The sequence below is a fragment of the Theropithecus gelada genome, chromosome 2 (assembly GCF_003255815.1).
Source record: "Theropithecus gelada isolate Dixy chromosome 2, Tgel_1.0, whole genome shotgun sequence".
Lineage (NCBI taxonomy): Eukaryota > Metazoa > Chordata > Mammalia > Primates > Cercopithecidae > Theropithecus > Theropithecus gelada.
This window is the reverse complement of record NC_037669.1, coordinates 95,731,299-95,744,100: the sequence shown is the minus strand read 5'-3', so window position 1 is coordinate 95,744,100 and position 12,802 is coordinate 95,731,299. Positions and strand designations below refer to the sequence as shown.

Below are 12,802 nucleotides of genomic sequence, written 5' to 3'. Positions count from 1 at the left end.
CAACTTCCAAATTTACATCTTTAGCTGTGATCTCTTCACGGAACTCCAGACTCCTATTCCAACTGCTTGTTTGGCATTTCCTCTTGGATGTTTAATTGGCATCTTTACCTTAACACATCCAAAACAAAACTACTAATCCCTCTCCCTAAACCTGTTCCTTTCAAGCTACTCCATTTCTAAAAGACCAACCCATGCTAGTTGCTCAGATCAATAACCATGGAGTCATCAGTAACGAACATTCAATTTATTAGCAAATCATGCAGGCCATGCCTTCAAAATATATGCAGAACCATTTCTCCCTACCTCCATCACTTCTAAGCCTGTCCAAGCCACTATCATTCCTCATCTGGAATATTGTAATGGCCTCTTAATTTCCCTGCTTCTACTCTTACCCACCTTCAGACCGTTCTCAACAGGACAGCCAATGCAAACTAAAAATATAAGTCAAAGAGCAAAACTCATGCAAGGTTTATGTTAGAATGGCTAAGGACAGACAGCAAAGAATTCACAGAATTTATAGTAACAGGCTTCTTGGCTTCTTTCATGTCTCATAGCTTACACGTCTTTGAATATGTGGTAAGGGGAAAAAAGTTAGATCATGTCATTCCTCTGCCCCCAAGCCCTCCAACTGTTATGCAGAGCAAATCCAAAGCCCTTATCATAGTCTACAAGGTCCTAATGTGCACCTCTCCACCCCACTCCTGATTAAAGAATTTGCTTCTAATAGCCCACTGTGGGAATACTCTTTCCCCAGATAGCCACATGCTTCAATGGCCCACTTCTGTCTCTGCCCTCCCTGTCGTCTATAAAATAGTCCCACCACAATCTCCCTCTCTCCCCTTACTACTACGTTCTGCATATTTATTTATCATTGTCTCTCTTGACTTGAATGTAAACCCAATGGGGCAGAGAGTTCATTTTCTTCACTACGGTATCCGCAGCGCCTGGAACAGTGAGTGACCTAGTAGGCACCCAAAACATCTTTTCATATGCTGCCAATAAACCATAGCTGATCCTGGCTTTGAGGCTGAATGACCCAGATCTGTGGAAGGAAAGATGACCTCTCTGCTCAGCAACCGGAGCTTGGGGTGTAACTTCAGGGAGTCTCAGCCTGAGACTGGCAGCCTGGCCACCCAGTTGCTCGGTCTCTTTCCGCCCTAAGCAAGCACCCTGCCCAGCTTCCACCCTTTCCAGGGCCCTCCTCACATTGGCTGAAGTCTCCAAGCCCTTTCATCCAGAGATAGGGCAAAGCCCGGAAGGGAGGCAGGGCCAGAACGCCGGCAGACCGCGCGGGGCTGGTGAGGGGCGGGGGGGACTCCAACCCGCGGGCACAGAGATGTGGAAACCTCACGAAGCCTAGAACGGCCGGAGGGACAGGCTGGGAGTTAGCTGGGAGTTGCTGACGCAGTTCCTTCTGCGCTTTGTTCAAGATGTGGGTCTGGCGCTTTCGGTGAGGGGTGCTCTACAGCCTGACGTGGGGGGTCGGGCCGGGTTCTGGGAGCGTGAGGGAGACGCAGGCCGGGAGGCCAGGGCTCCTCTGCGGCTGCCCACTGCTGAGATGGGCGCGGCAGCCAAAGGGTCGTTGTGGGCCTCCCCCTTCTCTCGTTCACTGCTGCCCCTTTGTCTCGAGTCTAGTCTCCGACTCCTCGTAGCTGCTCACTTGGACCAGGCTGGCCGTGGTGACAGCACTGTGTCGTCCCCGCTCCTAAGCAGTGGGCCGTCCGGGTAACAGCGGTCGAGTCCTGCCTAGGCTGTCAGAGGACTCCAGAGCCCCTGAGTATTTGACTCACATCACCAGTCCAATATCCCTCCCGTTACCAGTGAGGAACCTGGGGCCCAGAGAGGAGAACGGAGTCTTGCCCAAAGTTACTCATTCATTCATTCATTCATTCATTCATTCAACAAATATTTATTGAGCACTAACCTAGTAGTGTGCTAGGTCCTGGAGTTATGGTTGTGTACGGGGCAGAACTAAATTCTGGTAGGGGAGAAATGGAACAAGCTTGAAGGGTTAGAAGCAGGGTCTGGGGATCTGGAGGGGGAAACACAAAACATATTTGAGGCTTAGTAATCCTAAGAAATGGGTAAACAGAAAAAAAGAAACATGCTTTTTGTAGTGCTCTTTTAAAGCCTTGTTTCTTTCTGTCTTCCTAAAGACACTTGACTCAGCAAAGTTCTCTCTCTCATCCCCCTTGTGCAGACTTTCTGTGGAAAGCTGGATTGCAAAGAAGTTCTCCACTGCACTGTATTTTGCAGTTAGATGAGAATATGGAAGCTTTTAGATATGGATGGAGTGGGTGAAAAGGGAAAGCTGTGGTGTGATGGAATTAGGATTTCCTGGAGACACAGAAGGCTTTTTAATCACTCACTAGCTATAGGACCCTGGGCAAGTCGTTCAATCCCTGGGAACTTCATTCCCTCATCTTTACACTGGAAATGATCCTTCTTACTGCCCACAGTTCTATAGGAAGGGAAGTTACCCAAAGATGGGACACTGCCCTGAGTATCCACTTGGAGTTCAGGTCTCAGAGAACTCAGTCATTTATATCTGTTTACAGTGACTCAAGACCCTCTTAGGAACTTCTTCACTGAACTCAAGGAGGAGATCAGGCAAGATCTGTGCTGGGCAGATCCTTTGGATTGAGGCTGCTGTGCACAGGAATATGGGTGAGTCATTCCATTCTCTCCTGGGCAGGTGAGACCTAGATTGTGAAGTTGGTCTGGGCACAGGAATCCTGCTTGTGGGCACCAGGGTTGAAAGGAAGCTTTTCTGAGTGGTTATTTGTCAAATAGGAGAAAGGCACTGAAGTGGGCAGGGGGCCTCTGGACCTTGAGGAGTAGAGTTTTGTTTGAGATGGGAATAAGGGTGATGTAGTAGAACTCAAAATTGGGTGTCATGGGACTTGGATTTGAGTCCCAGTTTTCCTCTAATTTCCAAGTTTTCCTTCCGTGCATTTGGATGTAAGACTGGATAGATTGGGAGGTGCCTTCCAGCTCTGACATACTGAGAGTCTCTGAATAGTGGGACCAGGTCAGTCTCTTAGGGAATTTAGTCCCTGGGATGGCTCTATTGAGACAGAATTACCAAGAATGCAAACACACCATTATGGTGTTTTCCAATAATATGAAGCACAACAAGGACAAACACGTAGAGGAGGGATGGCAGTAGTGATGTGCGGATTTGGCTCTCAGCATCCCTAGGTGCACTCCAGGTGTTAGATAGAATCTTAAACGTGTTTAATTTACCATTTCAAATCAAACAACGCTGACTGAGCCCTCTTTGTGTCAGACACTGTGTAGTAGCTACAGGCAAATCTCACGGGATCTGCTGTCTGAGGGCGTAGAGTTTAATGTATGCGTGTGAGGAAGGACACAGACATACACACAAACAATTCCAGTATAAGGCAAACTCTATATTATAGATTTGTTGTGGCATTTTTTTGGAATACAGAAAGTTTTATGTGTCAGATATATCAGCTTTTTCACACGGTGTTAGCTTTTGTTTTATGTTTGAGGCTTAGGCCTTTCCCTGAGATCAAGTAGTCCCTTGATATTTTCTTCTAATTCTTTTTTTTCTTTCAATGTTTACATTTCACTTATCCATCCCTTGAATTCATTTTCAGGTATTCCCTCTTATTCCTTACTCCATTGCACCTAATCAATAACCAAGGACCATGTAACCATTGCTTAGAAGGACTTGAACAGGCAGATGATGCTGGTGAATTAAAGGAAGACAGCCTCCAAGTAAAGCCTCTCTCTCTCTCTCTCTCTCGTTCTCTCTCTCTCGTTCTCTCTCTCTCTCTCTCTCAGTAGGACTCTACCCTTTATGTATTTGTCACAGTCTGAAATGGATGGTGGTCCTAGGATTAGAAAACTTACCTACCAGTCTCAGAGATTTGTGGGTTAGAGATCTGCAGGGCCTTATCAGTCCTCATACGTTCACTGGCTATCTGAGATTTTGCTTTTCTGTACAACTGTACAGATACCCCTAGTGTCCTACTGGCCCATGACCTCATGTTTCCTTCCAAACTTCCCCAGCCAAGACCCTACTTCCTTAGTACCTAGGAATTCTTCCAGGATTTCTGAGGGAATTTCCTATTCAATCAGGCACAAGAGAGCAAACGGGTTTCTTTTTGATCAAACTCTCCTCATTTGGCCCTCTTTGATCTCCTGTCTGGTCCTGCTTCCTCCTCAGCTCCTCCATCACGACCCTGGGCTTTCTCACAATGCATTACTGTGCATTTCTCTTTCTCCCTGCCTGCCCCTTTGTGTTAGGTTGTTCTTATGTTGCTATAAAGAAATACTAACCGGGTGGGTGGCTCACGCCTGCAACCCCAGCACTTTGGGAGGCCGAGGCGGGCAGATCACCTGAGGTTGGGAGTTCGAGACCAGCCTGACCAACATGAAGAAACCCTGTCTCTACTAAAAATACAAAAAATTAGCTGGGCGTGGTGGTGCATGCCTGTAATCCCAGCTACTTAGGAGGCTGAGGCAGGAGAATCACTTGAACCCAGGAGGCAGAGGTTGCGGTGAGCCAAGATCACACCATTGCACTGCAGCCTGGGCAACAAGAGCAAAACTTCATCCCAGAAAAAAAAAGAAAAAGAAAAAAGAAAAAAAAGAAATACCTGTGACTGGGTAAATTGTAAAGAAAAGAGTTTAAACTGATTCATGGTTCTGCAGGCTGTACAGGAAGCATGGTACCAGCATCTGTTCAGTTTCTGGGGAGGCCTCAGGAAGCTTTTACGCATAGTGGAGTGTGAAATGGGAGGAGGCAGAGCACAGTGAGAGTAGGAGCAAGAGCAAGGCGGAGGGATACCACACACTTTTAAACAACATGATCTCACGAGAACTCACTCACTATCACAAGGGCAGAACCAAGAGGATGGCAATAAGCCATTCATGAGAAATCTACCCACATGATCCAGTCACCTCCCAACAGGCCCCACCTCCAACATAGAAGATTACATTTCAGTGTGAGATTTGGAGGGAACATCTAAATGATATCACTCTTCTAACCCAAATCCCTTTCTCAGTAAGATTATCCGTTTTTTATTTTTTAAATGTATTTATTTATTTTGAGACAAGGTCTCACTGTCTGCCAGGCTGGAGTGTGGTGGCGTGATCATGGCTCACTGCAGCCTCAAACTCCCTCAGCCTCCCAAGTAGCTGGGACCACAGGCATGTGCCACCACACCTGGCTCACTTTTTAAAATTTTTTTACCCAGGCTGATCAAACACCTGGGCTCAGGCAGACCTCCCACCTCACCCTACCAGAGTGCTGGGATTATAGAAGTGAGCCACTGTGCCCAGCCCTCAGTAAGTTTATACATTTTCATGACTTCCTCTGTCCTTTCTGTCTTATCATTCTCAAATTTGCCTTCGTGATATATTCCTCTTCCCCTTGTCTAAAATGTTTCTGCGTGTCCCTATCTTGCTTAGTGACGCTACCATTCTTGGTATTCAGACATGGATCTGATGACCTTGGATTGTTTCCTTCAGTCCATCCTCTGTATTCAAAGGATATATGGATGTGTGCGTTATACATGTGGATGCGTTCCTGAAAATAGCTAGACTTCATTGTTCTCTGTTCTCTCATCTTGGATTAGGGTCTTGCTATCTTCTTCATTTGTTCATTCATTCAAAAACATGTATTGGGTACCTACAACGTGCCAGACCCTCCAGTGTTCACTCGTACTGCATTCCTAGTGTTGTCTCCTAATTCATTTCCCTTCCTTTTTTCTTTTTAACCCCCTCTAATCCATCTGGGCTAATCTTCCTAAAGAGTTCTTTTGCTAATTTCACTTTTGGGTAGGGTAATGCAAAATTTATTGTCCAAACGGGGATACTTTTGTGAGTTAAGGGGGCCACTATTAAATATGCAGGGATAGTAGGCCTAAACTAGCACTATTCTGGGAAAACCAGGATGTATGATTGCCCTACTTGACATCTCTTGGATTCTTTACTTTCTATTTCCCTCAATTTACTCCCCATGGGTTATCCCAGCTGCCTCTCTCCTCTGTTTTCCATTTCATTAAGCTGAGAGAAACGTGAATGTTCTGGGAGGTGGTAGGAGAGGAACTGTGGGAACTAGGGGAAGTGCATGGTAATGCTTGAAAAACTATATTGTTAAGTGAGAAAAAGAAGGAAAATAACAAGAGTGGAAAATAGCAAGGTAGAAAAAAAGAATATAGAATGAAGACAGAAAATTAAGGATAGATTTCACTCTTCTGTTTAGAACCGGTTTCCCTTTGACCATCAGTTTATGTCTATATTTTTCATCTTGTAATCTCAGTATTCTGGTTGGAATCACTTCAGGCAGCTTGATTCTTTCTTATTTTGTTCATTCCAACAACAAGTGTTGAGCACTTACCATGTGCCTGGGACTATTGTAGTGCTAGGAATACAGGGTAAGCAGGGTGGACAAAATCCCTGCCTACATGAAGCTTATATAATATTATGATCTCCCATTTATTTTCATGTATATCAACTCTGTGCCTTTTTATTTTTATTTATTTATTTTTTGAGAAAACACAGCTTATTCTCCAGGGCTCAGCCTAAATTCTGCCTTTTTAAAATGCTTTTCTCCATCATTCCATGCCTTGGTAATTGCTCCCTCCCTCCCCTAGTCCCCTTCATCTCCTGCTTGCGTAAATTGTAAATTTGAATTTGCTCTCTTATTGTTTTGCCATACTACCCCATTGTAAGCTCTTTAAAGGGAGTATGATATTTCATGCTTGTATTAGTCTGTTTGGGTTACCATAACAAAATGCCATAAACTGAGTGGCTTAAACAACAGAAACTTATTTTCTCACAGTTCTGGAGCCTAGAAGTGTGAGATCCATGTGCCTCGTCATTTCGGTTTCTGGTAGAGGGCTCTCATTCTGGCTTGTAGCTGGCCATCTTTTTGCTATGTATTCTCATGGCCTTTGTGTGCATGTGTGTGGAGAGAGGGAGAGCATGTGAGAGAGCTTTTTTGTGTTTCTTTTTATAAACTCACTAATTTTGATGGATCAGGGCCTACCCTTATGACCTCATGTAACCTTAATTATCTCCTTAGAGGCCCCGTCTCCAAATACAGTCACACTGGGGATTAGAGCTTTAACATGCAAATGTTAGGGGGACACAAACATTCAGTCCGTAACAATGCTTCTTTAAATTTTCCCTGTGTTAGACCCAGAACAGGGATATATACAGAGTAGGGTGCTCATTAGTTATGAGTTTAAGAAATGTATGAAGAAAAGAGAAGTTCCAGAGAAGATTAGAAATTGAAAAGAAATTCAGAAAAAAACTATCAACTTTCTCACAGAACTTTGAAGGTGAGTTCACTTGTTCTCCTGCTCTGCATTGCAGTCCCCTGGCTTTGCACTGTTTTCTCCACTTGCTTCATCCTTTATGATTAGGAGAAGTAGCAGCAGCTGAATGTGGGTGAGCCCAGGATCCTGGCAAGAATCCACCCTGCCTCACCATTCTCTTGTCCTATCCCTCATATCTTGGGCATGAGTTTGTGTGTATGTGCCTGTGAATAGAATCCTTGGGCACCTGCACTTCTGAGATGTGAACTTGAATATGTGCAGTTATCTTTTTGCCAATCTCGAGTACCACCATTTGCTATTTCCCTTCTCCAGAAAGTGTGACTCCATTTATCAGAAAGCTATGGGACAATGGGAATTGGTCAAACCTTTTTTTTTTTTTTTTGAGACAAAGTCTTGCTCTTTTGCCTAGGCTGAAGTGCAGTGGCATAATCAGGGCTCACTGCAGCCTGGACCTCCTGGGCTCAAGCAATCCTCCCACTTCAGCCCCCTGAGTAACTGAGACTACAGGTGCACACCACCATGCCTAACTAATTTTTAAATTTTTTGTAGAGATGTAGTCTCCCTGTCTTACCCTGGCTGGTCTCAAACTTTTGAGCCCAAGCAATTCTCCCATCTCAGCCTTGCAAAGTACTGGGATTACAGATGTGTGCCACCATGCTCAGCCCATCAAACTTTTTTGAATAGCAACAAGCAATACTGCACAACAGTTGCACTCCTTCTGACCCAATTAACTCATTTGTAGAACTTTTGTCCTAGGAATATATTTTAATAGGAAGGAAATTTTGTGTGTATAAAGAGATTACGATAGCATTATTGATAGTAGTTAACTTCAAGGAACAACAGAAATGTCCAACACTAGCAAAATGGAAGGAAATTACAAGGAATTCACTGATCATATGAAGATTAAATAGCAGTGTGGAAAAATATGCATAAAAATTAAGTGGAGGCCGGGCGCAGTGGCTCACGCCTATAATCCCAGCACTTTGGGAGACCGAGGCAGGTGGATCACCTGAGGTCAGGAGTTCAAGACCAGCCTGGCCAACATGGCAAAACCCCATTTCTACTTGAAAAATATAAAAACTAGCCAGGTGCGGTGGCAGATGCCTGTAATCCCAGCTACTCAGGAGGCTGAGGCAGGGAGAAGTGCTTGAACCCAGGAAGTGGAGGTTGTAGTGAGCTGAGATTGCACCACTGCACTCTAGCCTGGGTGACAGAGCGAGACTCCATCTCAAAAAAAAAAAAAAAAAAAAATATGAGGCAATGATTAGGGAGATGTTGATCAAAGGATACAAAACTTCTATTAGGAGGAATAATTTCAGGAAATCTATTGTATGACATGGTAATTATAATTAATATCAACATATTTAGACTTGAAAAGTGCTAAGATTTTAAATGTTCTTACCACGAAAAAATAATAAGTATGTGAAGTAATGGATATGTTAATTAGCTTGATTTACCTGTTCCATGTGTAAACATTTATCAAAACATGTTGTATGCCATAAATATATATATACTTTTTTTATCAACTAAAAAATAAATAAATGAACTGCAAGAAGTAGGATGTGAAATAATATCTACCATATATTTAACTGTCTGACAATATACATGTGGGCAAGTCTATAAAGGACCATAGTAAGGAAAATAGTCATGTGTTAGTATCATGTAGTTATCTTTTTGCTTTATTTTACATCCCAACTCCCTCTAAGGTCCCATGGTTACCTGTATGTCCAGAGTTTCACATCAAACCAGTTGGGAAATCCCTGCTTATTCTGATGTTTGGTTTCATGTATTGGCATCTCTTGGTTATCCTGCCCCTACTCTGATGCTTTTGCCATCCTTAAATACTTTACTATTATGCCATGCAAGATCCTATCAGAGTTTCGTCTGCCATGCTTTAGCTAACCTTCTTTCCCAATTTAGACTCTCAGATTCACCCCTTAAGTAGTCTCAGTCTGTCAGAGTGACAGCATGGTGAAAAGCAGACAGACTAAACTTGCATATAAAACTGGATCCAGCTACAGGCCAGCGCCTGTGAAGTAGGCTGTGATGTGACTAGGCTCAATATTGGAAGAATTGTGTCACCACTTAACAAGATAGGGCTTACATGCAAGGATGTAAACTGGGATCTAGTACCTGGACCTTGAGCAAAAGGTAAGTAAGTACAACCTACTTACAGCCTAAGACAGAATCCTAGTTGCTATTCTATAAAACCATTTTGAGCACCTTTTACATACTAACTACAGTATCACTAGTACTAGGGGAATAGGTTAGCAAGAACTAAAAGCCAAACGGATCTAAAGTTCAGTCATCTTTCAGTTCACTTTTTCTAGGGCCAGATTATAGTTGAGCCTGCCATTAGGAGTTAGATGGCTCTGAGCTGGGCGCAGTGGCTCACGCCTGTAATCCCAGCACTTTGGGAGGCTGAGGCAGGTGGATTGCCTGAGGTCAGGAGTTCAAGACAGCCTGGCCAACATAGTGAAACCGCATCTCTACTAAAAATACAAAAAATTACCTGGGCGTGGTGGCGGGCGCCTGTAATCCCAGCTACTAGGGAGGCTGAGGCAGGAGAATCGCTTTAACCTGGGAAGCGGAGGTTGCAGTGAGCCGAGATCGGGCCATTGCACTCTAGCCGGGGGCAACAAGGCAAAACTCCATCTCAAAAGAAAAAAAAAAAAAAGGGAGCTAGATGGCTCCAATTCAGGGAGTAGAAGATGAGGCAGGAAGGAACTAGGGTGGATTTTATACGATTCATTGCTTATTCTGATCCTGGACCTGTTGGGCTCCCCTCAGCCCTGGCTTTCCATAAGCCTTTACATTGGCTTCTATGTTTAACTTCATTTTTGTCATCTTTTTGCTCTGTTCCCCTGCCCTTGAACACTTAACCCTTCCATATGTCTACCACATCTGGTCCGTGGATAGTTCTCCTTCCTCTGGTACAGAGAATAGGTGACATGTGCAATTTCTGTTTCTCCTGTCAGATGGTGAAACTGGGACTGAGGCGGAGTTAATTCCAAAGCGTCATTCCTGAAAAGTACATACTTTCAAGAGAATTCCACAGAGACGTTGCCCAGGAAGTCAAAATTTAGAAGGCTCCTCTGAAGGGAAAGAGAAGACTAGAGAGGACACTGGTATGTTCCAAGCAGGAGAAAATGAGGCGAAAAACAAGAAATTTCAAACATAAGACAGTTAAAGACAATAAAGTACTCACAGAAGGGAGTGACCAAGAATCTGAAAAAGACGATCGTCAGTGCTATGACCCTGCAACAAACAAGAGAGTTCAGGCTGAAAAGAGACAGTATGTATGTACTGAGTGTGGGAAAGCCTTTAGTCAGAGTGCAAACCTCACGGTACATGAGCGAATCCACACGGGAGAGAAACCCTATAAGTGTAAGGAGTGTGGAAAAGCCTTCAGCCATAGCTCTAACCTTGTTGTTCATCGGAGAATCCACACTGGACTGAAGCCCTATACATGCAGTGAATGTGGGAAATCTTTCAGTGGAAAGTCACATCTTATTCGGCACCAGGGAATCCACAGTGGGGAGAAAACGTATGAATGTAAAGAGTGTGGGAAAGCCTTTAGTCGGAGTTCGGGCCTTATATCACATCACAGAGTTCACACTGGAGAGAAGCCCTATACTTGCATTGAGTGTGGGAAAGCCTTTAGCCGTAGTTCAAACCTTACTCAACATCGGCAAATGCACAGAGGAAAAAAAGTTTACAAATGTAAGGAGTGTGGGAAAACATGTGGTTCAAATACAAAGATTATGGACCATCAGAGAATTCACACTGGGGAGAAGCCTTATGAATGTGATGAGTGTGGAAAAGCTTTCATCTTAAGGAAAACCCTTAATGAACACCAGAGACTTCATCGTAGAGAGAAACCTTACAAATGTAATGAGTGTGGGAAGGCTTTTACTTCTAATCGAAACCTTGTTGATCATCAGAGAGTTCACACTGGAGAGAAACCCTATAAATGTAACGAATGTGGGAAAACCTTCAGGCAGACTTCTCAAGTTATTCTACACTTGAGAACCCACACTAAGGAGAAACCCTATAAATGTAGTGAGTGTGGGAAAGCCTATCGGTATAGCTCACAGCTTATTCAACACCAGAGAAAACATAGTGAGGAGAAAGAAACCTTGTAGGTAACAAATATTGTGGGTAGTAGGGCTGACTGCTGCTTTTCTAAAAAGTGGTTCTTTAGTATCAACTTTTTAAGTCTACTTCTAAGAATCATACAGGGAAAATAATTAGAAGTAGGCAAAGATTAATGAAAGGGATGTTCATGGCAGCATCATATATGACTGAAAGAAGAAAACCAGATTTTTAGCATTACAGGGTTGAAATGAATGATGAGCTATCCGTGTGATGGTTCTGCAGCCATTATAAACATTTTTAAAGACAATTTAATGCCATGGAGAAATGGTTTGGATAAGATGGAAGATAAAACAATGACATACAATCCAAAATTTAAAAAAATATTTATGCATAGGAAAAATTGGGAAGGAAGTAAACCAAAATGTTAACAGTGATCATCTCTGGGTGATAGGATTATAGGTGACTTCTATTTTCTTCTGTGTACTTTTCTATGCTTTCTAGATTTTCTACATGAGAATATACTAATTTTATATTCAAGAAAAAAAGCACAGTATTTTTTAAATGCAATGAAGACATGCTCATTTTCACTCAGCAGTGTTATGAAAGGCACATAGTATATAGAGCCCGAAGCCCTGGGATTACACCCTGACATTGGCATTTAGCAGCAGTGGAACCGCAAGCAAGTCCCTTCCTTTTAGAGCATGTTTCCTGTTTAGTAAAATCATAAACACCAATCCTTTGTCTTTTTTAGTTTTAAGACAAGCTGACTTTAGAGTTGTCAACAAAATATAACACTGTTAGGTTAAAAGAACACAGCAAAAATTCACTGAACCCTCCTTTCCCACAGCTGTGGAAGGATCTGCAGATGATGGAAAACAACCTAGGCTTCATCTTTTCAATATATGTCTAGACAACCAGAAAAAACTGAAATTGAAACAATTGTAGACTCAAAAACGTTAGATACATATAAAACTAGTGGGAGACTCTGCCTTCACATGGTATAGAGAGCTGAAAGGCTAAAAGAACAAACTTTGGGGTTGGAGAGATCCATGTTCTAACCCCAGTTCTGCCATGAACTAGCTTATCAGTTTTGGACAAGTCACTTAACTGCTCTGAGCCTCAGACCTGTGTGTAAAAAAGGAATAATTGGCTGGGCGCGGTGGCTCAAGCCTGTAATCCCAGCACTTTGGGAGGCCGAGACGGGCGGATCACGAGGTCAGGAGATCAAGACCATCCTGGCTAACCCAGTGAAACCCCGTCTCTACTAAAAAATACAAAAAATTAGCTGGGCGTGGTGGCGGCGCCTGTAGTCCCAGCTACTCGGGAGGCTGAGGCAGGAGAATGGCATAAACCCGGGAGGTGGAGCTTGCAGTGAGCTGAGATCCGGC

General features: G+C 43.5%; 2 protein-coding genes across 7 annotated transcripts in view; both read left to right on the top strand.

The window, feature by feature from the left end:
* The first annotated feature begins 1,291 nt into the window (after positions 1–1,291).
* LOC112619021 (zinc finger protein 197) overlaps positions 1,292–12,802 on the top strand; it is a 56,180-nt gene continuing 44,669 nt past the window's right edge. For all 5 annotated transcript variants that reach the window (XM_025376779.1, XM_025376771.1, XM_025376775.1 and 2 more), the window contains exons 1-2: positions 1,292–1,450; positions 2,559–2,667. The gene's annotated coding sequence lies outside the window, so the exon portion shown is untranslated. The remainder of the gene's footprint in view (positions 1,451–2,558; positions 2,668–12,802) is intronic.
* On the top strand, positions 1,407–12,332 carry ZNF660 (zinc finger protein 660). 2 transcript variants are annotated; one of them, XM_025376788.1, is made up of 4 exons: positions 1,407–1,450; positions 2,559–2,667; positions 3,624–3,744; positions 10,295–11,495. In XM_025376788.1, exon 4 carries the CDS (start codon positions 10,466–10,468, stop codon positions 11,459–11,461), a length of 996 nt encoding a protein of 331 aa, XP_025232573.1. In that variant the 5' UTR covers positions 1,407–1,450; positions 2,559–2,667; positions 3,624–3,744; positions 10,295–10,465; the 3' UTR covers positions 11,462–11,495. The 2 variants fall into 2 exon arrangements, with proteins under 2 accessions (XP_025232573.1, XP_025232571.1); XM_025376786.1 differs by lacking the exon at positions 3,624–3,744 and having other exon boundaries at positions 10,295–12,332.

Excerpts from the sequence above, each read along its gene's own strand:
- ZNF660 (XM_025376786.1), top strand. The coding sequence starts at position 10,466 with ATGAGGCGAAAAACAAGAAATTTCAAACATAAGACAGTTAAAGACAAT.